The 27,963-nt window shown below is 49.7% G+C and overlaps 1 protein-coding gene across 1 annotated transcript in view; it reads right to left on the reverse strand.

Moving 5' to 3' along the window:
• LOC119954782 (cytidine and dCMP deaminase domain-containing protein 1-like) overlaps positions 1-27,963 on the reverse strand; it is a 196,371-nt gene that overhangs the window by 50,758 nt on the left and 117,650 nt on the right. The window contains exon 11 of the mRNA XM_038780322.1: positions 21,571-21,736. Within this exon, the coding sequence (XP_038636250.1) occupies positions 21,571-21,736 (166 nt within the window). The remainder of the gene's footprint in view (positions 1-21,570; positions 21,737-27,963) is intronic.

A 27,963-nucleotide genomic window follows, 5' to 3' on the forward strand; every position in this document is an offset into this window, starting at 1 on the left:
AATGGAACCTGGGACCCTGGAGTTGTGAAGCAATTGTGCTATCCACGAGGCTACCGTGCTGCCTTTGTCTTCTGTTGACAAGCCAATTTTGTATCCAATTGGCTACCTCATCATGGATCCAGTGAGATTTTATCTCATGCAACAACGTACCATGGGGTATGTTGTAAAGGCCTGGCTAAAGTCCATGTCGAAAACATCAACTGCTCTGCCGTCATCTACCTTCTTGGTTACCCCTTCAGAAAACTCAATCAAATTCGTGAGACATGATTTTTCACACACAAATGGACTGTCACTAATCAGTTCTTGCCTCTGTAAATGCCTGTCTCTTAGAATACCTTCTAACAACTTACCCATGACAGACACTAAGCTGCCAGTCTCACTAAGGCCCTTCTTAAACAAAGGCACAACATTTTCTACCCTCCAACCTTCAGGCACCTCTCCTGTGGCTGCCAGCGATTAAAATATCTCTGCTCAGGGACCCGCAATTTCCTCCTGAGCCTCCCACGACATCCTTGGATACATTTCATCAGGTCCCGGGGATTTATCTACCTTGATGCGCTTTAAGACTTCCAGCACTCCCTTCTCTGATATGTCTAAAGTACAAAGAACAATACAGCCCAGGATCAGGCCTTTCGCCCCTCCAAGCCTGTGCTGTACACTCCTCAAGACATCACTATTTATTTCCTCAAGTTCCCTACCATCCATACCTTTCTCAACAGTAAATACTGATGAGGAATATTCATTTAGGATCTCACCCATCTTTTGCGGATCTGCACATCGATGACCTTGTAGACCCTTAACAGGCCCTAATCTCTCCCTAGTTACACTTTTGCCCTTTTGTGTATTTGTAGAAGCTTTTGGATTCTCCTTTGCCTTGTCTTCCAAATCTCATGTCCCCTTTTTTGCCCTCTTGATTTCTGTCTTAACTCTACTCCAACAACCTCTATATTATTCAAGGGATCCACTTGATCCCAGCTGCATATGCATGTTATATGCCTCCTTCTTCTTTTTGACCAGGGCCTCAATATCCCGAGTTTCCTACTTCTACCAGCTTCCCCTTCACTCCAAAAGGAATGTGCTTCCCCTGAACTCTGGTTAACACATGTTTGAAAGCCTCCCACTTACCAGCTGTCCTTTTGCCCGCAAGCAACTTTTGAAAGTCTCTGCCTAATATCATTAAAATTGACCTTGCCCCAATTTGAATTTTAACTTTTGGGCTAGACCTATCATTCTCCACAGCTATCTTCAAACTAATGGAATTATGGTCCCAAAGTGACCCTTCATAACAGTTCTGTCACCCGCCATTCCTTATTTCCCAAGAGGAGATTAGGTTTTGCCCCCTCTCTAGTCAGGCCATCCACATACTGAATGAGAAATTCCTCCTGAATACACTCAACAAATGTCTGTCCATCAAAGCCCCGAATGCTATGGCTGTCCTTGTCAATGTTGGGAAAGTTAAAGACCCCAACTAATTTCCTTGTAGCTATCTGTAATCTCCTTACATATTTGCTCCTCAATCTCCCGCTGACTATTTGGGGGTCAGTAGTACAATCCTATCAAAGTGATCTCTCCCTTATTTTTCAGTTCTACGCATATAGACTCAGTGGGTGAACCCTTGGATATATCCCCTTTCAGTACTGCCGTGATATTCTCCCCCATCAAAAACACAACTCCTCCTCCTCTCTTACCTCCTGTTCTTTTTCCTGTAGCACCTGTACCCTGGAACATTGAGCTGACAGTTCCTGCCCCTCCCTTAGCCATGTTTCAGTAATAGCCACTATATCACAGTCCCATTTACCCATCTCCGAGGTGCAGAGAATCAGCGCCATTTGTGCCGGCGCGTTTGGGTCGATTCTCCGGCCCGGATGGGCCGAGCGGCCACTCCGACATGACAGAGTCCCGCCAGCGCCGTTCACCCCTGGTCGCTGCTGGCGGGAACTCTGCGAGAACGCTTGGGGGGGGGAGCGGCCTGTGTTGGGGGGGGGGAAGGAGGGGGGCTCCCTCACTGGGGGGGCCTCCCAAACCGGGGGGGGGGGGGGGGGAAGGGCTTCCGATGGTGTCTGGCCCGCGATCGGGGCCCACTGATTGGGCCGGCCTCCTTTTCGTCCGCTGGCAATGTTAAGCCCAGCGCCATTTTCGTGCGGGGCGGCCTGGGGGAGGACGGCCACTGCGCATGCGCTAGTTGGCGCCTGCCCAACTGTGCATGCGCGGGACCCAAGGTGCCGCATATTTTACGCGGCGCCGGATCTCCGACGTGCCCCTGCCAGCCCCATGGAGGCCCCAGAATAGGGGTCTGGGAACGGCGCCGACGCCGGAGTAAAACACTTCAGTTTTTACTCCAGCGTTGGCACTCAGACTCCTGTTGGGAGAATCCCGCCCCCTGTGCTTTATTTCTCGGAGCCTTACTAAATCCATTCACTGAGTTCTCCAGTCTCTGTACTGTGGCCCTTATTGATTTTTGACTTTGGTTACTCTGCCTTTCACTTTCCCCTGGCTGCCTTGTGTTTCTGTCCCCACTTTAATTCCCTCTGACTTCCTGCATCAGTTCCCATCCCCCTGTCGCATTAGTTTAAACCCTCCCCAACAGCACTAGTAAACACTCCCCCGAGGACATTGGTTCCAGTCCTTCCCAGATACAGACTGTCCGGTTTCTAATGGTCCCACCTCCTCCAGTACTGGTTCCAATGCCCCAGGAATTTGAATCCCTCCCTCTTGCACCATCTCTCAAGCCATGTATTAATCTTATCTGTAGTAATCCACGGGAGGCAGGAGTTTCGTCACCACACCAATATTTATTTACAATAACGATATTACAGGAGCAGCTACAAACAGTGCTGTTAGCAGTCCAGTCAACTTAAGACTGGCTCACAAAGCCTACACAGGGGATTATATGGGCCCCCTCAATGAGCTATCATTGAGGGAGGTCATACTCCAATTGGCCAACCAATAAAGCCAATTGGAGTTCATTACACCCCCCCCCCCCCCCCCCCCCCCCCCCCAAGGTCCGAGGAATTCCTGCCAGCTGGCATTCCTCTGAGCTTCCTGCTTCTCATGTCTGGGTCTGTCACCTCTGTGTCGTCCGCTGGGTCGTTCTCCGAAGTGGGCGGGGTGTACCTTACAGATGCCTGTCTTTTCCTTGACGACCTCCTTGGAAGTTGTTCTTCGGGGAGAGGTGTCGCGGCGGCCTCGTTGAGCGTGTCCATCTCCGACTCTGATGACTGGATGACGGGGTCTGGAGAAATTGCTCGGGGCTGGGGTGTGGGTATCTTTTCCGTCTGGGCTATCCCAGCTTGAGGCGGTCCTGCTTCGCCTGCCTCCAGGTGTGGTTCCGCTGCCCTTATTTGGTCTAGGTGTTTCTTCAGCACCTTACCTCCTATTGAAACCTCATAGGATATGGGCCCTGTTTGGGACTCTACTGTGCCTTTGACACATGTTGGTCCATTCCCATAATTCTTGACCCAAACCGGTGCCCCCACCTGGAAATGTCTCTGCTGCCGACTATTATCATGCCCCCTCCGTTGGGCCTCCTGTTGTTTCTCCACCTTCCCCGTTAAATTTGGGAAAAGGAGACTCAGCCTCGTTCGCAGCCGCCTTCCCATTAAGAGTTCAGCTGGTGGTATGCCCGTTGTGGAATGCGTGTGGTCCTGTAATCAAACAGCCAGCGGGAGAGCTTTGTGTCTATTGACGCTGCTGGCTGCTTCTTGAGTCCCGCTTTTAGCGTCTGGACCGCTCTCTCTGCCAGGCCGTTGGTCGCTGGATGGTAAGGGGCCGTTTTGATGTGACGGACTCCGTTTTCCTTCAGGAATTTTCCAAATTCCCCACTTGTGAATGCCGTTCTGTTGTCCGACACCAATACCTCCGGAAGTCCATGTGTTGCAAACGAGGCCCTGAGCTTTTCAATTGTCGATGCTGTGCTTGCCGTGTTTACCCGGTGGACGTCCAACCATTTGGAGTGGGTGTCCACTATTACCAAAAACATTGAGCCCATGAAAGGGCCGGCGTGGTCAATATGCAGGCAGGTCCACGGTCTGCCTGGCCATTCCCATGGGTGCAATGGCGCCGCTGGTGGCACTTTGCCCCTGTTGGCACTCATGGCACCGATTTACCAAGGCTGCTATGTTTGTGTCCAAACCTGGCCTCCAAACGTAGCTTCGAGCTAGCATCTTCATTTTAGACACCCCTGGGTGTCCGTGATGTAAGATTTGAGACAGAAATTCAGGGAGCTAGGGTGGAAGCTGAGAGCTAGAACAAACAGAGTTGTTATCTCTGGGTTGTTACCCGTGCCACCCGTGCGGGAAGTGCACCCAACTCCAGCTCCTCGAGAACCGCGTTAGGGACCTGGAGCTGGAGCTGGATGAACTTCGGATCATTCGGGAGGCAGAGGGGGTTATTGAGAGGAATTGTAGGGAGGTAGTCACACCTCAAGTAAAGGAAGAAGGTAGATGGGTTACCGTCTGGGGAGGGAGAGGGAACCGGCAGGCAGTGCAGGGATCCCCTGTGGTCGTTCCCCTCAATAACAAGTATACCGTTTTGGATACTGTTGCGGGGGACGACTTACCAGGGGTAAGCAATGGGGCACAGGTCTCTGGCACAGAGTCTGTCCCTGTTGCTCAGAAGGGAAGGGAGAAGAGGAACAGAGCACTTGTCATTGGGGACTCCATAGTTAGAGGAACAGACAGGATGTTCTGTGGGAACAAAAGAGACTCACGGTTGGTGTGTTACCTCCCAGGTGCCAGGGTTCGTGATATCTCTGATCGTGTTTTTGGGATCCTTAAGGGGGAGGGGGAGCAGCCCCAGGTCGTGGGCCACATAGGAACCAACGACATAGGTAGGAAAAGAGATGGGGATTTGAGGCAGAAATTCAGGGAGCTAAGGTGGAAGCTGAGAGCTAGAACAAACAGAGTTGTTATCTCTGGGTTGTTACCCGTGCCACGGTGCGGGAAGTGCACCCAACTCCAGCTCCTCGAGAACTGCGTTAGGGACCTGGAGCTGGAGCTGGATGAACTTCGGATCATTCGGGAGGCGGAGGGGGTTATTGAGAGGAGTTATAGGGAGGTAGTCATACCTCAAGTAAAGGAAGAAGGTAGATGGGTTACCATCAGGGGAGGGAGAGGGAACCGGCAGGCAGTGCAGGGATCCCCTGTGGTCGTTCCCCTCAATAACAAGTATACCGTTTTGGATACTGTTGCGGGGGACGACTTACCAGAGGTAAGCAATGGGGCACAGGTCTCTGGCACAGAGTCTGTCCTGTTGCTCAGAAGGGAAGGGAGAAGAGGAACAGAGCACTTGTCATTGGGGACTCCATAGTTAGAGGAACAGACAGGATGTTCTGTGGGAACGAAAGAGACTCACGGTTGGTGTGTTCCCCTCAATAACAAGTATACCATTTTGGATACTGTTGCGGGGGGACGAAACGGTATACTTGTTATTGAGGGGAACGACCACAGGGGATCCCTGCACTACCTGCCGGTTCCCTCTCCCTCACCAGGTGCCAGGGTTCGTGATGTCTCTGATCGTGTTTTTGGGATCCTTAAGGGGGAGGGGGAGCAGGCCCAAGTCGTGGTCCACATAGGTACCAACGACATAGGTAGGAAGAGAGATGGGGATTTGAGACAGAAATTCAGGGAGCTAGGGTGGAAGCTCAGAGGTAGAACAAACAGAGTTGTAATCTCTGGGTTGTTACCCGTGCCACGTGCTAGCGAAGTGAGAAATAAGGAGAGAGAGGAGTTGAACACGTGGCTACAGGGATGGTGCAGGAGGGAGGGTTTTGGTTTCCTGGATAATTGGGGCTCATTCTGGGGTAGGTGGGACCTCTACAAACAGGATGGTCTTCACCTGAACCAGAGGGGTACCAATATCCTGGGGGGGAGATTTGCTAGTGCTCTTCGGGGGGGGTTTAAACTAATTCAGCAGGGGGATGGGAACCTAAATTGAAGTCCCAGTGTACAGGATGTTGAGAGTAGTGAGGTCAGGGATATGGTTAAAAGTTCAAAAGAGGGCACCGGCAAGCAAGATGCTGGTTTGAAGTGCGTCTACTTCAACGCCAGGAGCATCCGGAATAAGGTGGGTGAGCTTGCAGCAGGGGTTGGTACCTGGGGTCTCGATGGTGTGGCAATTTCGGAGACATGGGTAGAGCAGGGACAGGAATGGTTGTTGCAGGTTCCAGGATTTAAATGTTTCTGTAAGAACAGAGAAGATGGTTAAAGAGGGGGGGTCGGTGTGGCATTGTTAATCAAGCAAAGTATTACGGCGGTAGAAAGGACGTTTGAGGACTCGTCTACTGAGGTAGTATGGGCCAAGGTTAGGAACAGGAGAGGAGAGGTCACCCTGTTGGGAGTTGTCTATAGACCTCCGAATAGTTCCAGAGATGTCGAGGAAAGGATTGCAAAGATGATTCTCGACAGGAGTGAGAGTAACAGGGTAGTTGTTATGGGGGACTTTAACTTTCCAAATATTGACTGGAAATACTATAGTTCAAGTACTATAGATGGGTCAGTTTTTCTGCAGTGTGTGCAGGAGGGTTTTCTGACACAGTATGTAGACAGGCCAACAAGGGGCGATGCCATATTGGATTTGGTACTGGGTAATGAACCCGGCCAGGTGTTAGATTTAGATGTAGGTGAGCACTTTGGTGATAGTGATCACAATTCGGTTATGTTTACTTTAGCGATGGGCAGGGATAGGTATATACCGCAAGGCAAGAATTATAGCTGGGGGAAAGGCAATTATGATGCTATTCGGCAAGATTCGGTGAGGGGCAGCAGGGTAGCATGGTGGTTAGCATAAATGCTTCACAGCTCCAGGGTCCCAGGTTCGATTCCCGGCTGGGTCACTGTCTGTGTGGAGTCTGCACGTCCTCCCCCTGTGTGCGTGGGTTTCCTCCGGGTGCTCCGGTTTCCTCCCACAGTCCAAAGATGTGCAGGTTAGGTGGATTGGCCATGCTAAATTGCCCGTAGTGTCCTAATAAAAGTAAGGTTAAGGGGGGGTTGGGTTACGGGTGTAGGGTGGATACGTAGGTTTGAGTAGGGTGATCATGGCTCGGCACAACATTGAGGGCCGAAGGGCCTGTTCTGTGCTGTACTGTTCTATGTTCTATGTTCTATTTAGGATGTATAGGATGGGGAAGGAAACTGCAGGGGATGGGTACAATCGAAATGTGGAGCTTTTTCAAGGAACAGCTACAGCGTGTCCTTGATAAGTATGTACCTGTCAGGCAGGGAGGAAGTTGTCGAGCAAGGGAACCGTGGTTTACTAAGGAAGTTGAAGCACTTGTCAAGAGGAAGAAGACGGCTTATGTTAGGATGAGACATGAAGGCTCAGTTAGGACACTTGAGAGTTACAAGTTAGCCAGGAAGGACCTAAAGGGAGAGTTAAGAAGAGCGAGGAGAGGACACGAAAAGTCGTTGGCGGATATGATCAAGGAAAACCCTAAGGCTTTCTATAGGTATATCAGGAACAAAAGAATGACTAGAGTAAGATTAGGGCCAATCAAGGATAGTAGTGGAAAGTTGTGTGTGGAATCAGAGGAGATGGGGAAGCGTTAAATGGATATTTTTCCATCAGTGTTTACACTGGAGAAAGACAATGTTGTTGAGGAGAATACTCAGGTACAGTGGACAAGGCTAGATGGAGGTGTTAGCAATTTTGGAAAATGTCAAAATAGATAAGTCCCCTGGGCCAGATGGGATTTATCCTAGGATTCTCTGGGAAGCCAGGGAGGAGATTGCAGAGCCTTTGTCCTTGATCTTTATGTCGTCTTTGTTGACAGGAATAGTGCCGGAAGACTGGAGGATAGCAAATGTTGTCCCCTTGTTCAAGAAGGGGAGTAGAGACAACCCTGGTAATTATAGACCTGTGAGCCTTACTTCGGTTGTGGGTAAAATGTTGGAAAAGGTTATAAGAGATAGGGTTTATAGAACATAGAACAGTACAGCAGAGAACAGGCCCTTCGGCCCTCAATGTTGTGCTGAGCCATGATCACCCTACTCAAACTCACGTATCCACCCTATACCCGTAACCCAACAACCCCCCCTTAACCTTACTTTTATTAGGACACTACGGGCAATTTAGCATGGCCAATCCACCTAACCCACACATCTTTGGACTGTGGGAGGAAACCGGAGCACCCGGAGGAAAGATGTTTATAATCATCTTGAAAAGAACAAGTTGATTAGCGATAGTCAACACGGTTTTGTGAAGGGTAGGTCATGCCTCACAAACCTTATTGAGTTTTTTGAGAAGGTGACCAAACAGGTGGATGAGGGTAAAGTGGTTGATGTGTATATGGAATTCAGTAAGGCGTTTGATAAGGTTCCCCACGGTAGGCTATTGCAGAAAATACGGAAGTATGGGATTGAAGGTGATTTAGCGGTTTGGATCAGTAATTGGCTAGCTGAAAGAAGACAGAGGGTGGTGGTTGATGGCAAATGTTCATCCTGGAGTTCAGTTACTAGTGGTGTACCACAAGGATCTGTTTTGGGGCCACTGCTGTTTGTCATTTTTATAAATGGCCTTGAAGAGGGTCTAGAAGGATGGGTTAGTAAATTTGCAGATGACACGAAGGTCGGTAGAGTTGTGGATAGTGCTGAAGGATGTTATAGGTTACAGAGGGACATAGGTCAGCTGCAGAGCTGGGCTGAGAGGTGGCAGATGGAGTTTAATGCGGAAAAGTGTGAGGTGGTTCACTTTGGAAGGAGTAACAGGAATGCAGAGTACTGGGCTAATGGCAAGATTCTTGGTAATGCAGATGAACAGAGAGATCTCGACATCCAGGTCCATAAATCCCTGAAAGTTGCCACCCAGGTTAATAGGGCTGTTAAGAAGGCATAGGTGTACTAGCCTTTATAAGCAGGGGGATTGAGTTTTGGAACCACAGGGTCATGCTTCAGCTGTACAAAACTCTGGTGCGGCCGCACCTGGTGTACTGCGTGCAGTTCTGGTCACCACATTATAGGAAGGATGTGGAAGCTTTGGAAAGGGTTCAGAGGAGATTTACTAGGATGTTGCCTGGTATGGAGGGAAGGTCTTACGAGGAAAGGCTCAGGGACTTGAGGTTGTTTTCGTTAGAGAGGAGAAGGCTGAGAGGTGACTTATAAGAGACATATAAGATAGTCAGATGGTTAGATAGGGTGGACAGTGAGAGTCTTTTTCCTCGGATGGTGATGACCAACACGAGGGGACATAGCTTTAAATTGAGGGGTGGTAGATATAGGACAGATGTCGGAGGCAGTTTCTTTAATCAGAGAGTAGTAGGGGTGTGGAACGCCCTGCCTGCAACAGTAGTAAACTCGCCAACTTTAAGGGCATTTAAGTGGTCACTGGATAGACATATGGATGAAAATGGAATAGTGTAGGTCAGGTAGGCTTCAGATGGTTTCACAGGTCGTCGCAACATCGTGGGCCGAAGGGCCCATACTGCGCTGTAATGTTCTATGTAACTCGGTTAAGATTGCCTGACGGCCCTGAGCTGGGACGATTACCCGGGCTCCCCATAATAGTCTTCTATGGTTATTTGGTCCCTTCTGCTCCAGTATGGGTGCATCTGGGACTCCACTGGTCTTTCCAGTTCCCCTGTTAGCAGTAAATGCTTCATCTTGGCTAAAACTGGATCTTTTTGCGTCCACAACCAAATATGTTGTGCGTCTACTGGTAGTGTGTCCAAACAATTTAGAGTCATTACTGTCTCCTCTACCTTTGGTATAGGAGACAGTAATGACTCTAAATATTTTGGACACCCTACCAGTAGACGCACAACAGAGGGGCAGTCTGCTCAAAGCATCTGCATTTGCTACTCGCGTTCCCGGTCTGTGCTCCAGAACGTATCTGTACGCCGCCAGTAGCAACGCCCAGCGTTGGATTCTAGCTGATGCAATCGGGGGTATTGACTTGTCTTCTTTTAATAACGGCTTATGGTCCGTCACTATGGTGAATTTCCGCCCGTACAGATACTGGTGAAATTTTTTTACTGCGAATATCACCGCCAGTCCTTCCTTCTTGATTTGGGCGTACTTCCTCTCAGCTATTGCGAATGTCCTCGAAGCATACGCCGTTCTTCCCCATCCCTTCCTCTATGGGCTAAGACGGCTACTATCCCGTCGGGGGATGCATCACAAGTGACCACCAACTCCTTCCTTTGGTCATAATGCTCTAGGACATTTTCGGATGACAGCTGTTCCTTAATGTCCCTGAAGGCTCGGTTTTGGCGGGTGGTCCATTTCCATTCTTGCCCCTTTTTTAGTAGCTGGTGGAGGGGTTCTAGGATGTACGCCCTATTTTCAATAAATTTTCCATAATAGGTTACTAACCCTATAAATGATCGTAACTCCTGGACCATGGTGGGAGCTGGGGCTTCTTTTATTGCCCTTACTCTGTCTTCTAATGGGTGTAAGCCTGACTCGTCTACTTTATATCCCAGGTACGTCACTTGTGGGGCTAGAAAAACACATTTTCCCCTTTTTAGCTGTCCGCCTGCCTTTGCGAAACGCCTGAGCACTTCCTCCAGGTTCCTCAAGTGTTCCCTGTTTGTCCTACCCGTGATTAAGACATCGTCCAAATAAATCGCCACCTGCGGTAGTGCCTGCAGAATATTTTCCATCGTACGCTGGAATATAGCGCAGGCTGATGACACTCCGAAAGGTAGCCTAGTATAACGAAAAAGGCCCTTCAGGGTGTTGATCGTAGCGAACTTCTGGGAGCCCTTGTCCAGTTTTAACTGCAGGTAGGCGTGGCTCATGTCCAGTTTCGTGAACAAAAGCCCACCTGCCAATTTGGCATATTGGTCGTCTATTTTCGGGATTGGGTATTTGTCCAGCAGTGCGTATTTGTTTCATGTCTGTTTGAAATCTCCACAGAGACGTATCGAGCCTTCTGGCTTCAAAATTGGTACCACCGGCACTGCCCATTCCGAGAACTGTACTGGTCCGATAATGCCGTCGCGCTGTAACCTTTCTATTTCGTCATCTACTTTCTTCCTTAATGCAAAAGGTACCGGCCTGGCCATACAAAATTTCGGAAGGGCTTCTGGGTCCACGTGCAAAGTTGCTTTCGCGTCTATGATTTCCCCCAAACCTTCCTGGAAGACCTCCGGGTCTTTTTGGAGTACTCCACTCAACTGCCCACTTCCACTCTGGAAAATTTTCATCCAATCTAATTTTAGGTCTTTCAGCCAGTTCCGTCCAATTAAGCTCGGTCCGGAGCCCTCTATTATCGTCAACGGTAATCTGAGCAATTGTTTCTCATATTCCATGGGTACACGAGTCGTGCCTAGAACTTCCAGGGCTTCCCCCGTGTAGGTTTTAAGTTTCGTCAATGTTTTTGTTAGGGTTAGTGGTTGGAGTCCATCTTTGATTTTTCTAAATGCTGCCACTCCCATTACTGATACGGCCGCACCCGTGTCTATTTCCATTATTGTCGGCCGCCCGTTCACCTGTGGGGTAATCTTAATGGGTTCTGCTTTCTTTGTTGCAATATTATATAATTGTTCCCCTTCGGAGGAGGATGGGGCGTCTAGGTTGTGTACTTCCCTGCGTCCCAACCTGCTATTCCTCTTTTACCACCTCCTTCTAGGGTTTCTGTCGTTGTTACCCCACTCTGTCTGGTGCCAGAAACGGTCCTCCTCTGTTGGGGGAGCCTCAGCCGGTACTTCTCTCTGTCTCCAGTTAGTCCTGGCAAATTTGGGGGCAGTTTTGGGGTTTTCCTTTTTCCTTCTATTCCTCAGGTTTTTCCTGAGAGTGGCTATCTGGTAGCAGGACCCGATGTGGTAGTCCCTCTCACAGATATCTACCTCCATTAGCGTGCCCTGTAGTTCCTGCGCCCCACTTGCTACCTTTTCTAGGGACAGTGCGAGCTGTAACACCTGCCTGCAGTCTAGCTCCGTTTCCGCCAACAGGCGTTTCTGTATTGTGAGGTCGTTTATACCACACACTAACCCGTCCCGAAGCATTTCATTTAGCGTCAGGCCGAACTCACATTTTTCCGCCAGCCTTCTCAGGCGGGTCAAGAAATTCGTGACTGACTCCCTGTCTTCCTGCTTCGCTGTGTAGAATCTGTACCTACGCAAAATGAGGGGTGGTTTTGGGTCGTAGTGCTCCTTCACCAATTCCATTACTTCTTGGAATGTTTTCGTGTCCGGCGCATTGGGATAAGTCAGACTACGTATAATGGCGAAAGCTGAGGGTCCACATGCTGACAGCAGGATAACCAGTCTCCTTTCGTCCGTCAGTATATCATTTGCCCGGAAGAAGTAACACATTCTCTCCACATACTGGGTCGAAAAAAAAAACTTTCCAAAAAACGGCATTTCTAAAATGGCAAGGCTTACCCTCCGAGTGCGGCAGCTGATCTCCGCAAAATTCTTAGTTTACCTCGTCGCCACTGTAGTAATCCACAGGAGGCAGGAGTTTCGTCACCACACCAATATTTATTTACAATAACGATATTACAGGAGCAGCTACAAACAGTGCTGCTAGCAGTCCAGTCAACTTAAGACTGGCTCACAAAGCCTACACAGGTGATTATATGGGCCCCCTCAGTGAGCTATCATTGAGAGAGCTCATACTCCAAATGGCCAACCAATAAAGTCAATTGGAGTTCATTACATTATCTATCCTGACATTCCTATTCTGACTAGCACATGGCACTGGTAGCAATCCTGAGATTTGAGGTCCTACTTGTTAGTTTCACTCCTAATTCCCTAAATTCAGCTTGTGGGACCTCATCACGTTTTTGACCTATATCGTTGGACCCTATATGCACCTCGACAGCTAGGCTGCTATTAATGTGCTGATTTAAATTTAAAATATATTTTTGAGGAGTATACAGTATTTAATTGTAGTACTAGACCTTAAAAGTGATCCCTCAAACCTCCACCTCACCTCCTCCTAATCAACTCCCCCCACCACCTCCTCCCACCCCCTCCTACTCAACCTTAATATGTCATCCTCACCACCTCCCCCCAACCCCACCACCTTCCCCTCAAATCCACCACCTCCCCCCCAACACCACCACCTTCCCCTCAACCCCACACCCTCCCCCAACCCCCTCAGCCCCACCTCCCCCACCTCCCCCTCAAACCCACCACCTCCCCCCCCAACATCACCACCTTCCCCTCAACCCCACCCCCTCAACCCCACCCCCTCCCCCAACCACCTCAACCCCACCTCCCCCAACACCACCACCTCCCCCTCAACCCCACACCCTTGCCCACAACCCCTCCACCTTCCCCCCCAACCCCACCACCTCCCCCTCAAAGTCACCACCTCCCCCAACACCACCACCTCCCCGTCAACCCCACCCCCTCAACCCTACCCCCCAACCCCACCACCCCCAACACCACCACCTCCCCCTCAACCCCGCCCCCTCCCCCACAACCCCACCACCTTCCCCCCAACCCCACCACCCCCCCAACCCCACCACCTCCCCTCAACCCCACCATCTCCCCCTCAAACCCACCACCTCCCCTCAAACCCACCACCTTCACCCCCAATCCCACCACCCCCCAACCCAACCTCCCCCCAACACCACCACCTCCCCCTCAACCCCACCACCTTCCCCCCAACCCCACCACCCCCCAACCCCACCTCCCCCCAACACCACCACCTCCCCCTCAACCCCACCCCCCCTCAACCCCACCACCCCCCTCAACTCCACCACCTCACCCTCGACCCCACCACTTCCCCCTCGACCCCACCACCTCCCCCTCGGCCCCACCACCTCCCCTCAACCCCACCACCCCCCTCAACCCACCACCTCCCCATCAACCCCACCACTTCCCGCTCAACCCCACCCCCTCCTCCTCAACCCCACCACCTCCTCCTCAACCCCACCACCTCCCCCTCAACCCCACCACCTCCCCCTCAACCCCACCACCTCACCCTCGACCCCACCACTTCCCCCTCAACCCCACCACCTCCCTCTCAACCCCACCCCCCCATCAACCCCACCCCCCCACTCATCATACCTCACCCTCAGCCCAAAGCTGCTTTATGTGGACCCGTCAGATCTGATGGTGAATGTTTAAACTATTTGTACACCATATTTTGTCAGAGAATCATAGAATGATAGAATTTACAGTGCATAAGGAGGCCATTTGGCCCATCGAGTCTGCACCGGCCCTTGGAAATAGCACCCTTCCCAAGCCCACACCTCCACCATATCCCCGCACCCAGCGACCCCACCTACCCTTTTTTTTTGTACACTAAGGGGCAATTTATCATGGCCAATCCATCTAACCTGCACATCTCTGGACTTGTGGGAGGAAACGGGAGCACCCGGAGGAAACCCACGCACACACGGGGAGAACGTGTAGACACCGCGTAGACAGTGACCCAAGCTGGGAATCGAACCTGGACCCTGGATCTATGAAGCAACTTTGCTAACCACTGTGCCGCCTCTGTCAATCGTTTGCTGTGGGAGGAAACCCACACAGGCACGGGGAGAAAGTGCAAACTCCACACAGTTACCTGAGGCCGGAATTGTCCCTGGAGCTGTGGACAACAGTGCTAACCACTGTCCAACCATGCCGCCCCATGTAAAGTCCTGGAATTAGACAACTTTCCAACTCCAAGCTAAACGGGAAATAGAAGAACAACTGAAGAGTATCCAGAGTTAAAGCGATAAATTCCCTAGTGGGTTGGTGTTGGTGTAAGTTGGTGAAGTCAGTTTGAAACATTGATGAAGTGTTGTCCAAGTTCAGAGACAGATGTGGCAGTGAGTGAAGTTGTTTGAAGAGTAGATTATCAAAGGCTGTACTGATGGAGGGAGGTATTTCCATTGGTTGATGATCCATTAAAGGCGAGGAATTGATGGTGAGGCAGAAACAAAATGGTGCAAACCACAATCTCATCCGGAAATTATGCAGAAATGCACTTTGCACCAGGAGAATTAGACTTTAGCCAGGATCCAAACTGTATTCGAAACTTTTGAACATCCTGTTTGACCCACTCTTCTAGACAGGACAGTTGCTGGAAGTTCCCAGTTATGACTTTTACTCAGTTTTGTACACACACGATCACCCACTCCCTCTCCAATACCAGGTTGCCTAGATTATTCTGCATGTCTTTTCCATGATTCACAAATCTTGTGTCCACTGCAATCGGAGAAAGGAGGGAACAAATAAATAACATCACAATTAATGTGGAATCTGAGTAACAGAAAGACATCAAACATCTTTAACTCAAACTATCCAAAATCGCCTGCAAACTTTTCAGAGAGGAGTTCCCATGCTCCATCTGCAGGTACAAATTAGAATTGTTAGGACAGACGCTCTGGAAGTCGTAGTCAATTGTCAGAACAGCAAGTCTTTAAATGTGTAATATTTTCATATTGTTACATCAATTACTCATCAAACTGTGGACTTTGGCTTAAGTGTCAGTTTTGGGCACATCGAATATTCCCAAGACAGGTACAGCATGCGGTTAGATAAAGAGTAAAGCTCCCTCTCCACTGTCCCCATCAAACACTCCCAGGACAGGTACAGCACGGGATTAGGTACAGAGTAAAGCTCTGTCCCCATCAAACACTCCCAGGACAGGAACAGCACGGAGTTAGATACAGAGTAAAGCTCCCTCTACACTGTCTCCATCAAACACTCCCAGGACAGGTACAGCACGGGGTTAGATACAGAGTAAAGCTCCCTATACACTGTCCCCATCAAACACTCCCAGGACAGGGACAGCACGGGGTTAGATACAGAGTAAACTCCCTCTACACTGTCCCCATCAAACACTCCCAGGACAGGTACAGTCTGGAGTTAGATACAGAGTGTGGTAGTATGACTAGAGGTACTATGGTACCTGGGAGTGTGAGCTACCATTGGTGGAGAAGGCTCGCTGCTCATTGGCTCAAGTGTTTGCATTTCATTGGTCGGAACGTAAGGTAGCTCCACCCAGTGAGGCGGGGTATAAGAACCCGTGTTCCCACAATTTTATGGCTGCTTTTACACATTGGGTCAGTTATACTCTTTCCCTCGGATTTAAAACAGTGCACAACCTGGTGATTATCTCATAAAATATATAAAATGCACCATAAATAAATAGTAAATAATTATTTCAAACACATCAAAGGTGACAGCGCATGTGATGTGTCAAAGCTGCAGCATGTGGGAGCTCCTGGGCAATATTGTGATCCAGGACAAAAACATCTGCAGCCAGTGTGTGTGGCTCGAGGAATTTCACCTCAGATTCATTGAGCTGGATGTTGAGCTGTGGACACTGCACCACATCAGGGAGGGAGGGAGTTACCTGGACACTATGCTTCAGAAGGAGGTCACACTCTTTACGATAGAATCCCCTCGTTTGGAAAGTGGTCAGAGAAAGTGTGTGACTGCAGTTGAGGCAGGTAAGCAGACCCAGAGGGCAGGAGTGTTAGCCTTTGCAATTGTCCAACTGGTTTAAGTTCTGTCAGCTTATTTGGATGAGAGTGGGGGTTTGAGGATAGATGAGCTGACTAAACATGACACCATGGTACAGGAAGCCATTTAAGTGGGGGGTGGGGAGGAAAAAGGGGTGTAGTAAAAGTCGGGGACAGTATCGTGAGGGGGATTGACATTGTTCTCATGGCTGTGTTGCCTGCTTGGTGCCAGGGTTCAGGATATCTGCTCCGGGCTGGAGAGCGACTTGCAGTGGGTGGGGCAGGATTCCGTTGTTGTGGTCCATGTAGGCCACCAATGGCATAGATAGAATGAGGAAAGAGGTTCAAAAAGCGAGGGAGGTAAAAATCAGGTAATATCAGCCAGTTAGCTTGACATTGGTCATTGGGAAAATGTTGGAGTCCATTATTTTTAAAATTTAGTGTACCCAATTATTTTATTTCCAATTAAGGGGCAATTTAGTGTGGCCAATCCACCTACCCTGCACATCTTTGGGTTGTGGGGGTGAAACCCACGCAGACACGGGGAGAATGTACAAACTCCACATAGACAATGACCCAGGGCCAGGATTCGAACCCAGGTCCTCAGCACCGTAGGCAGCAATGCTAACCACTGTGCCACGTGCCGCCCTCCATTAGAGTCCATTATAAAGTATGTAATCATAGAATTCATAGAATTTACAGTGCAGAAGGAATCCATTCGGCCCATCGAGTGCACCAACTCTTGGAAAGAGCACCCTACCCAAGGTCAACACCTCCACCCTATCCCCATAACCCAGTAACCCCACCCAACACTAAGAGCAATTTTGGACACTAAGGGAAATTTATCATGGCCAGTCCACCTAACCTGCACATCTTTGGACTGTGGGCGGAAACTGGAGCACTCGGAGTAAACCCACGCACACACGGGGAGGATGTGCAGACTCCGCATAGGCAGTGACCTAAGCCGGAATCGAACCTGGGACCCTGGAGCTGTGAAGCAATTGTGCTATCCACAATGCTACCGTGCTGTCCTAATAGCAGAACATTTAGAAATACATAATATTATCAAACTGAGAAAAACTACACTACAAATTTATTCGAATACATTGAGGTGAGGGGCAGCACGGTGGTGCAGTCAAGTACCCAGGTTCAATCTCGGTCCCAGGTCACTGTCCATGTGGAGTTTGCACATTCTCCCCGTGTCTGCTTGGGTCTCACCCCCACAACCCAAGGATGTGCAGGGTAGGTGGATTGGCCATGCTAAATTGCCTCTTGATTGGAAAAAAATGAATTGGATACTTTATATTAAACTTCATATTAAAAAAAATTCATTGAGGTGGTAATGAGCAGGGTAGATAAATGAGACCCAGTAGATGTAATATACTTGTATTTATAAAAAGCATTTGATAAGGTACCGCACAAAAGGCTACTTAAAAGATAAGAGCCCATGGTGTTGGGGATAGTATATTCACGTGGATAGAGTATTGGCTAACTAATAGATGATGAGAGTTGGGATAAGAGAAGCATTTTCAGAATGGTAATCTGTAACTAGTTGAGTGCCACAGGGATCAGTACTGGGGTCACAATTATTTACAATATATATTAATGATTGGATGACGGATGCGAGTTTGCAAATATACGTGGGAAGGCAAGGGATGGTGATGACACGAAGAATCTACCGAGGGATATAGGCAAGTTATGTGAGTGGGAAAAAACTGGGCAGATGGATTAGAATGTCAGAAAATGTAAAGTTATGCATATTGGTAGATTAGATTAACAGTACAGCACAGAACAGGCCCTTCGGCCCTCGATGTTGTGCCGAGCAATGATCACCCTACTCAAACCCACGTATCCACCCTATACCCGTAACCCAACAACCCCCCCCCCCCTTAACCTTACTTTTTAGGACACTACGGGCAATTTAGCATGGCCAATCTACCTAACTCGCACATCTTTGGACTGTGGGAGGAAACCGGAGCACCCGGAGAAAACCCACGCACTCACGGGGAGGACGTGCAGACTCCGCACAGACAGTGACCCAGCCGGGAACCGAACCTGGGACCCTGGAGCTGTGAAGCATTTATGCTAACCACCATGCTACCGTGCTGCCCCGTGTAGGAAAATAAAGGAGCTGAATACTATCTAAATGGAAAAAGATTGCAGAAAACTGCAGCACAGAGGCATTTGGAGGTCCTCATCCAAAAATTACAAAAAACAAGCCTGCAACTAATTTGGAAGGCAAATGGAATGTTTTCCTTTATTTCAAAGGGAATGGAGTATAAATAAAGGGAAGTCCTGCTAAAACTATACAAGGCACTAGTTAGGCCGCACCTCAGCAGTTTTGGTCCACTTATCTAAGGAGAGATATACTCACAATAGATTCAGTCCAGAGAAGGTTCACGAGATTGATCACGGGTGTGGAGAGATTTTCTTATGAGGAGAGGTTGAGTAGGTTGGATCTGTACTCAATGGCATTTAGAAGCTTGAGAGGTGACCTTATTGGGTCTCATCGGGTCGCTCTCTCTGTTTCCCACTTCCCAGGTCTTAGTCTCTCTCCTCCTGGCTTTCTTTTCCTCTCTCCTTGGGAATCTCTCTCTCCCAGAGAATATTTCTCTCCCTGGATCTCTCGCTCTCCCGCAGGGCCTCTCTTCCCTCAGGTCTCTCTCTCTCTCCCCTAATCTTGCTCTCTCTCCCTACATCTCTTGCCCTCTCTTTGCCTGCGTCTTTCTCCCTCCCTCCCTGTGTAATCACCCATATCTCTATCAGGAGTTTATCTCTGGTCTTTGTTCCATCAGTCCTGACAGTTGTAAGGGTCCTTCCTCTTTATTCCCTTATTTCCATTATTAAAAATTTTGCTGGTACATTTTTGATCTATGGATGATTAATAGACATGTGACTTTAAGGCAAAGCAGCCTGTGCCTTTAATTCAAATAGAAGGATCTAAAAAGCTGTGCTGTTTTTGGATGGTGTTTGCAGACTGACTGACATCAGTTTAATTGATTTAGCCGGTAGCCGGCCCAAAGAGCTGTGCTCTATCCGGTAACAGGTAACACTCACCTGAGAAAGGAGCTACGCTAGTGATTCCTAATAAACCTGTTGGACTTTAACCGGGCGCTGTAAGACTTACGGTAGGTGGTGATTGGGTCTGATTCTACTGGAATTTTTCAGAGTCACAAGGTTCCAGTTTGGTTTCACTCTTGATTCTGCAGCCTGGATGGAGGATTCCAATTAACTCTCTCCCAAAAGATCCAGCTAACTATCTCCATAAGGCCATTGTGAGGGCTGACTCTCTCTTCAGCAACACCGTTCTCTTGAGATTGCAAAGGCCTGAAGTCAAACCATGAGCAGAAAGCAAGGTTTTTTTTTTGTAAATTTAGAGTACCCAGTTCATTTTTTCCAATTAAGGGGCAATTTAATGTGTGGCCAATCCACCTACCCTGCACATCTTTGGGTTGTGGGGGCGAAACCCACGCAAATACGGGGAGAATGTGCGGGGAGCATGTCTGCATCGACTCTCACAAACTTCTACAGATGTGCCATAGAGAGCATCCTATACGGCTGCATCACAGCTCGGCCCAAGATTGCAAGTGTGGTGACTTCAGCCCAATACATCCCACAAGCTTGCCATCCTCCCATTAATTCTGTCTACACCTCCCGCTGCCTCAGGATGGCAGACAGCATTATCAGAGACCCCTCCCACCCAGTCATTGCCTTCTTCCAGACACTTCCATCAGGCAGAAGATGCAGAAGTCTGAAGACCCGCACATCCAGACATAGGAACAGCTTCTTCCCCACAGCTACAAGACACCTCAACGACTCCCCCTCGGACTGAACTGTTCCCTGTAAGAAGATTCTTCACGAGGTCCTATGCTGCTCTTGCTCAAGTATTTGCTTTATTTGGCCCTTGTTCCGCTCGTAACCAATCACTGTTTGTCGATGTACCATTTGTCAATGTACTCTGTCGATTATTTTTTTTTGTCTACTATGTACATACTGTGTACTTTCCCTTGGCTGCAGGAAAATACTTTTCACTGTACTTCGGTACATGTGACAATAAATCAAATCAAATTCCACACGGACAGTGATCCAGAGCTGGGATCGAACCTGGGACCTCAGCGCCGTGAGGCAGCAGTGCTAACCACTGCGCTAATGTGAAATGAAGTGTCTGCACAGAAATATCTCATCCTGAATGTGAACCTCGAGCTAAAGGCCCAGTTTGACAAGAACTAAAGTGTGTCTCCAGAATGCTTGTGTCTGTGAGTGCTGAATGACTTACTCTGCAAGGAAGGCCATGACCAGCTTTAAACCAGGGATTTTAATCAGCAAACGTGCTGTGAGGGAAGTGTGCTAAAGAACTATAATTTGAAGCAATTACTCTTATCTTTTGACCTTCATCCTTTTATTTTCACTCCTTCCTGCTCCTGTGTTAGTCTGTCTTGTGTGCGAGGATAGGCTGTGGTACAATTAAAGGGGTAGTAAGTATTAGCCTGTTGCTATCCAGTTACTGCATAATTCCTCATTATTCTTGCTATAAATAAATGGTTGATTCAACTTACAAACCTGGTGACTGGAATCTTTGGGTAGTTAAGGGTCAAAGACTTCCGGAATTTTAAAAATAATTCACTTTCTTTGTGACTCTGGGACAAGTGGGACTGGAATTGACCGGCAACTACCCAGGATGTTGCTACACTGTTTCCTGTTCCATTCAGACCCCACTGGGACTCCCTCCCTCAGTATCATTGTTTTATCATTTTTTCCTGAGCCCCTTTTACGACCTTTTGTTCTTTTCTGCCTCATTTAGTTTCCTGATCCTATACAGTTCACTGAGATCTCTCTGGGATGATGTGCGTTATTCCAGGTATTATTTCCTCCTCACTCTGAGGTTAAAATTGGAGTTTTGTCCCAGCAGACCGGGTGGTTTCAGTCATTTTAAAATCCAGACCAGCGCTGCTCTGTCCCCTGGACATGGAGAGTCCTGTCCACAAGGGGAGACTCTCTGTCTGATTTTCCTTTCATTCTATAAGGAAGGATCTGATAGACTAGATCCGATTGTCTAACTAAACAGGGGCTGGGCACTGAGATTAGAGCTGACCAATCTGGCTGAGCCCGATTATCAGTCATGGTCTGTGTCCATCTGACAAGTGCAACACTGAGGAAACATCCTGTTCATGAAATATTGAGAGATCTGGAGTAAAGGCAGTTCCTTGTTCTCCTGCTGCTTACCACAGTGAGGAACAAGTCCTTTGGGAAAGATTTCAAAGATTTTCTCTTTTTGGGTGCCACACAAATGACGTCAGTGATGTGTTTGGTTTCTTTAATTAAAGCCAAGCACTCGTTACAAGGGTAACTGCTGCTGTACAGCACAGCATCCTTCAGACAGCGTTCAGACCTGCAGTACAAACACAAATTAAAACAAAATATTCACATTGGTTTGTGTTGGATCTTAACAAGAGCGAATTCACTACAGGGGAATGATTAGAACCTGAAATGGAGTTCACATTGACATTACTCTCACGATAAAAAAAATAATGTCAATCTCTCAGCACGGAGTTCAGAATCTCAAACAGAATCAGACCTGTCCTGGTAGCTTTACTGTAACCCCGTGCTGTACGTGTCCTGGGAGTGTTTGATGGGGACATTGTCCAGTGAGCGTTACTCTGTATCTGACCCCGTGCTGTACCTGTCCTGGGAGTGTTTGATGGGGACAGTGTAGAGGGAGCTTTACTCTGTATCTAACTCCGTGCTGTACCTGTCCTGGGAGTGTTTGATGGGGACAGTGTAGAGGGAGCTTTACTCTGTATCTAACCCCGTGCTGTACCTGTCCTGGGAGTGTTTGATGGGGACAGTGTGGAGGGAGCTTTACTCTGTATCTAACCCCCTGCTGTACCTGTCCTGGGAGTTTTTGATGGGGACAGTGCAGAGGGAGCTTTACTCTGTATCTAACTCCCTGCTGTACCTGTCCAGGGAATGTTTGATGGGGACAGTGTAGTGGGAGATTTATTCTGCATCTAAACCTGTGCTGTACCTGTCCTGGGAGTGTTTGATGGGGACAGTGTAGTGGGAGATTTATTCTGTATCTAAACCCGTGCTGTACCTGTCCTGAGAGTGTTTGATGGGGACAGTGTAGTGGGAGATTTATTCTGTATCTAACCCCGTGCTGTACCTGTCCTGGGAGTGTTTGATGGGGACAGTGTAGTGGGAGATTTATTCTGTATCTAACCCCGTGCTGTACCTGTCCTGGGAGTGTTTGATGGGGACAGTGTAGAGGGAGCTTTACTCTGTATCTAACCCTGTGCTGTACCTGTCCTGGGAGTGTTTGATGGGGACAGTGTAGAGGGAGCTTTACTCTGTATCTAACCCCGTGCTGTACCTGTCCTGGGAGTGTTTGACGGGGACAGTGTAGTGGGAGATTTATTCTGTATCTAAACCCGTGCTGTACCTGTCCTGAGAATGTTTGATGGGGACAGTGTAGTGGGAAATTTACTCTGTATCTAACCCTGTGTTGTACCTACCACTCGTTTGCCATAGTCCTTACAGAACATGCTGCATCTGTATGATAATCACCCTCACTGATTGCACTACATCCACTGGGTTAATATGTGATCTTCACTCATTCACAGGTCTGTTTATTCATGGAAAGCAAGGGAGTGAACAGGGGCTGGGCTGTCACAAGTAGCCCAAATCACTGATGCAGAGATGTACAACTTGGGGATAAATGGCCATTCTGCATCCCTTCTTCAGAGAGCTGGTAAAAGAATTAGAAATATCTTTGACACGTCACTGCCAAGTAATGGACAGTCACTGTTCTGTGATTGGCTCCTAGGGAGCATAATTCCACCCCACAGGTTCCTTGATCTTTGGGATTGCCAGCTAATTCAGCATGCCTTCTGAATGTATGCAGGGCTTCAGAGGGCAAGATCCCTGTCACCCACATGAAATACCACCCCAGAATTATTTGTTGACTCCCCAATCTGTGCCTTTCTTTCCAGGAACTGCAAGAATGGAATTTTATGGCCCTTCCCCCGGTGGGATTTTCCAGTGCTGTGGAAGTCCATGGACTTCCAAACAGCTTGTCTAATTTCCTAGCCCTTTCCCTGCTGCGAGGTTGCCATCAAATTCTACTCCATGTTTAAATCTTTCCAATCAGGTTTCCACCCTTACAACAGAACAAAGAACAAAGAAAAGTACAGCACAGGAACAGGCTCTTGGGCCCTCCAAACCTGCGCTGACTATGCTGCTCGTCTAACCTAAACCCTTTTACATTTCCAGGGGTCGCATCCCTCTATTCCTCTCCTATTCATGTATTTGTCAAGACGCCCCTTAAATGTCACTATCGTCCCTGCTTCCACCACCTCCTCTGGCAGCGGGGTTCCAGGCACCCACTACCCTTTTACATAGAATTACATAAAATTACATCGAATTTACAGTGCAGAAGGAGGCCATTCGGCCCATCGAGTCTACACCGGCTCTTGGAAAGAGCATCCTACCCAAGGTCAACACCTCCACCCTATCCCCATAACCCAGAACCCCACCCAACAATAAGGGCAATTTTGGACACTAAGGGCAATTTATCATGGCCAATCCACCTAACCTGCACATCTTTGGACTGTGGGAGGAAACCGGAGCACCCGGAGGAAACCCACGCACACACGGGGAGGATGTGCAGACGCCGCACAGACAGTGCCCCAAGCCGGAATCGAACCTGGGAACCTGGAGCTGTGAAGCGATTGTGCTATCCACAATGCTACCGTGCTGCCCCTCTGTGTAAAAAAACTTCCCTCGCACATCTCCTCTGAACTTTACCTCTCGCACCTTAAACCTGTATCCCCATTAATTGACTCTTCCACCCTGGGAAAAAACTTCTGACTATCCACCCTGTCTGTACCCCTCATAATTTTGTAGACTTCTCTGAGGTCGCCCCTCAACTTCCCTCACTCTAGTGAGAACAAACCGAGTTTGTAAGGTTTTTGACAAGGTCCCGCATGGAGACTGATCAAGAAGGTAAGAGCCCGTGGGCTCCAGGACATTTAGGCAAATTGGATCCAAAACTGGCTCAGCGGCAGGAGGTAGAGGATGCTGGTTGAAGGTTGTTTTTTGACTGGAAGCCTATGTCCAGTAATTATCATAGGGATCGGTGCTGGGTCCCTTGCCGTTTGTAATGTATATTAATGATCTAGATGGAGACTTCTGGTGGCATTTGCGGGTGGGTCAGCCGCCGGTGGCCACTATCTATGGCGCTTTTGGGGGTTTCCCCGATTTTTTGCTCTCCGTCCCGATTGTTGTTGACCTTTGGGGCCATCCCGGGCGTCAATCCGGGTCGGTTTGAGAAACGGCGAGGAACCCCGCGCGAGTGTAGGGCGGCTGGAGCTGAGGCGTCAGGCCCAGGGGAGCACGGTGTTTGGAGCAGTGGGGGCGGAGCCAAACTGAGGACAAGGTGGTAGGCCCGAAGCCAGGGCACGATGTAGTGGAGATGTTCCACATCGGGTGGTTCCCGCCTAGAATGTGTTTGTTTTAAGAAGTCTGAAGTCCGATCCCAGGGGAATTTTTGAGGAATATAAAAAAGAGAGAGAATTTTTAAAGAAAGTTTTTAATTTTTTTTGAAGGAAGAACTTTAAAATTTAAAAAAAAAAATTGAAGAAAGAAAGAAAAAGAAAGAAAAAGAATAAGTCGTTAAAGGATGCGAAAAGCAGACTTCCTGTGGCGGCAAAGCGGAGCTAAGCCGCACGTTTGGCAGCTCCTGCTTTTTTTGGACTTTCGGGCTCTTAACGGTGCTGTTTCGACTTTTCCCCCGGGGGGAAACACAGCCAGTGTGCCCAGCAGCCGGTGGATGGACTGGACTCGCAGTGGAGCGGTCCAAAAATCGGTTTTACCTCAGAGAACGGCGAGAGGCAGAAAAGGCAAGATGGCGGCGGGCGGGGAAGCAGAAGCGGCGTGGCAGCTGTGGGCGCGGGAGCAGCAGGAGCTGCTTCAGCGCTCCTTCAAGGAGCTCAAAGCTGAGATTTTGGAGCTGTTTAAGGTCTCGCTGGACAAACTGGTGGCGACGCAGACGGCTCAGGCCGGGGAGATTCGGGAGCTTCGGCACAAGGCCTTGGAGAATGAGGATGAGCTTTTGGGCCAGCCAGTGAAAGTGGAGTTGCACGAGGCACTGCAGAAGAAATGGCAGGCGAGGATGGAGGAGATGGATAACCGCTCCCGCCGGAAGAATCTACGGATTTTGGGCCACGCGGAGGGGCTGGAAGGTTCGGATTTGGCAGCCTATGTGGTCCTAATGTTAAACTCGCTGATGGGTGCAGGGTCGTTTCGTGGTCCCCTGGAGCTGGAAGGCGCCCATCGAGTGCTGCAGTGGAAGCCCAGGCCGAACGAACAGCCCAGGGTGGTGCTGGTCCGTTTTCACCGCTTGGTTGACCGGGAGTGCGTGTTGAGGTGGGTGAAGAAGGAGAGGAGCAGCAGGTGGGAGAATACGGACGTTCGGATTTTTCAGAACTGGAGTGCAGAGGTGGCGAGGAGAAGGGCTGGCTTCAGTCGAGCGAAGGGAGTGCTCCACAGGAAGGGGGTGAAGTTTGGCCTTCTACAGCCGGCTCACCTCTGGGTCACGTACAAGGACCGCCAGCTCTATTTTGACTCTCCGGCAGAGGCCTGGGCTTTTGTCGTGTTTCGCCGTTTTTGCTATTTGAGTTATGGTTATTTGGGTTCTTTTGGGGTTTCTTTGGGGCTGTTGGTTATTTATTGTGGTTTTCTTTTTTGTTCTTTTTCAGCTGACTCACGGAAGCATAATGTTGGGGGTAACGCAGCTGGGGGGGGCCCTAGCTTGTGGGAGGTTTGGGGGGGGAGAAGGAGGGGGGGGTGCCGGGTTGTTGCTGCTGGGACTGTGAGGGAATAGATGGTGAAGGGGGGGGGGTTGGGAGGGGGTTTGCCACCGTGGGGAGCGGGTTTGGGGAGTTCCCCAGGCACGTGGTGGGTTGAGGAAGGGCTATGGCTGATCGGCGCAGAGGGAAGGGGACGGCCCCTCAGGTTCGGCTGGTCACATGGAACGTGAGGGGGCTGAATGGTCCGGTGAAGCGATCCCGGGTCTTGGCTCACTTGAGGGGGCTGGGAGCGGATGTGGCTATGCTCCAGTAGATGCACCTCATACACCGCCCCCTGTGCCCTCCTCCACTGCACCTCCGCCTTACTGGGACGATGCGGGCTTCATGCGGTGTATGCTGGGCCTGATCCTGGACCTGGAGACAGGGAGATTGATTCTGGGTGGAGACTTTAACACGGTGCTGGATCCGGCTCTGGACCGCTCAAAGTCTAGGATGGGCAGGAGGCCGGCAGCGGCCTCGGTGCTGAGGGGTTCATGGATCAGATGGGAGGCGTGGACCCTTGGAGGTTTTTGAAGCCGGGGGGTAGGGAGTTCTCCTTTTTCTCCCATGTTCATAAGGCGTACTCCCGGATTGACTTTTTCGTGCTTAGCAGGGCGCTGATCCCGAGAGTGGTGGGGGCGGAGTAATCGGCGATAGCCATTTCTGATCATGCTCCACATTTGGTGGACCTGGAGCTGGGGGAGGGGAAGGATCAGCGCCCGCTGTGGAGGTTGGATGTGGGGCTTTTAGCAGAGGAGGAAGTGTGCGGTCAGATCCGTAGGGATATAGAGGGGTATCTGGAAACCAATGACAATGGGGAGGTGCAGGTTGGAATGGTTTGGGAAGCGCTAAAGGCAGTAGTTAGAGGGGAGCTGATATCTATTCGGGTGCACAGAGAGAGGGGGGAGAGGGAGAGGCTGGTGGAGGAGATGGTCAGGGTGTATAGGAGATATGCAGACACCCCGAGGCTTCTGAGGGAGCGGCGCAGTCTCCAGGCGGAGTTTGACATTTTAACCACCTGTAAGGCGGAGGTGCAGTGGGGGAGGGCACAGGGGGCGGTGTATGAGTACGGGGAGAAGGCAAGCCGGATGTTGGCTCACCAGCTCCGGAAGCGGGAGGCAGCTAGAGAAATTGGGGGAGTCACGGATGCAGGTGGGAACTTAGTGCGGGGTGGAAAGGACATCAACGGGGTGTTCAGATCCTTTTATGAGGGGCTATATCGGGCAGTACCCCCCGGGGAAGCAGGCAGGATGGACCGCTTTTTGGATGAGCTGGAGTTCCCAAGAGTAGGGGACGAGCGGGTGGAGGGTTTGGGGGCCCCAATTGAGTTGGAGGAGGCGCTGGGAAGCATGCATACAGGGAAAGCACTGGGACCTGATGGGTTCCCGGTGGAATTTTATAAGAAATTTTCAGATCTGCTGGGCCCGCTGCTGGTGAGGACCCTGAATGAGGCCAGGGAGGGGGGGCTTTGCCCCCGACGATGTCCAGAGCAATTATCTCTTTGCTCCTGAAGCGGGACAAGGGCCCCCTTCAGTGTGGGTCTTATAGGCCGATCTCGCTCCTTAACGTAGATGTCAAGTTGTTGGCAAAGGTGCTGTCCAGGAGGGTGGAGGATGTGGTCCCGACGGTGATTCATGAGGACCAAACGGGGTTTGTAAAGGGGAGACAATTGAACGCCAACGTGCGGAGGCTCCTGAATGTTATGATGATGGCGCCAGTGGCTGGGGAGTCAGAAATAGTGGCGTCCATGGATGCGGAGAAAGCTTTTGAT

Source organism: Scyliorhinus canicula, chromosome 20, assembly GCF_902713615.1.
Source record: "Scyliorhinus canicula chromosome 20, sScyCan1.1, whole genome shotgun sequence".
NCBI classification, from domain to species: domain Eukaryota; kingdom Metazoa; phylum Chordata; class Chondrichthyes; order Carcharhiniformes; family Scyliorhinidae; genus Scyliorhinus; species Scyliorhinus canicula.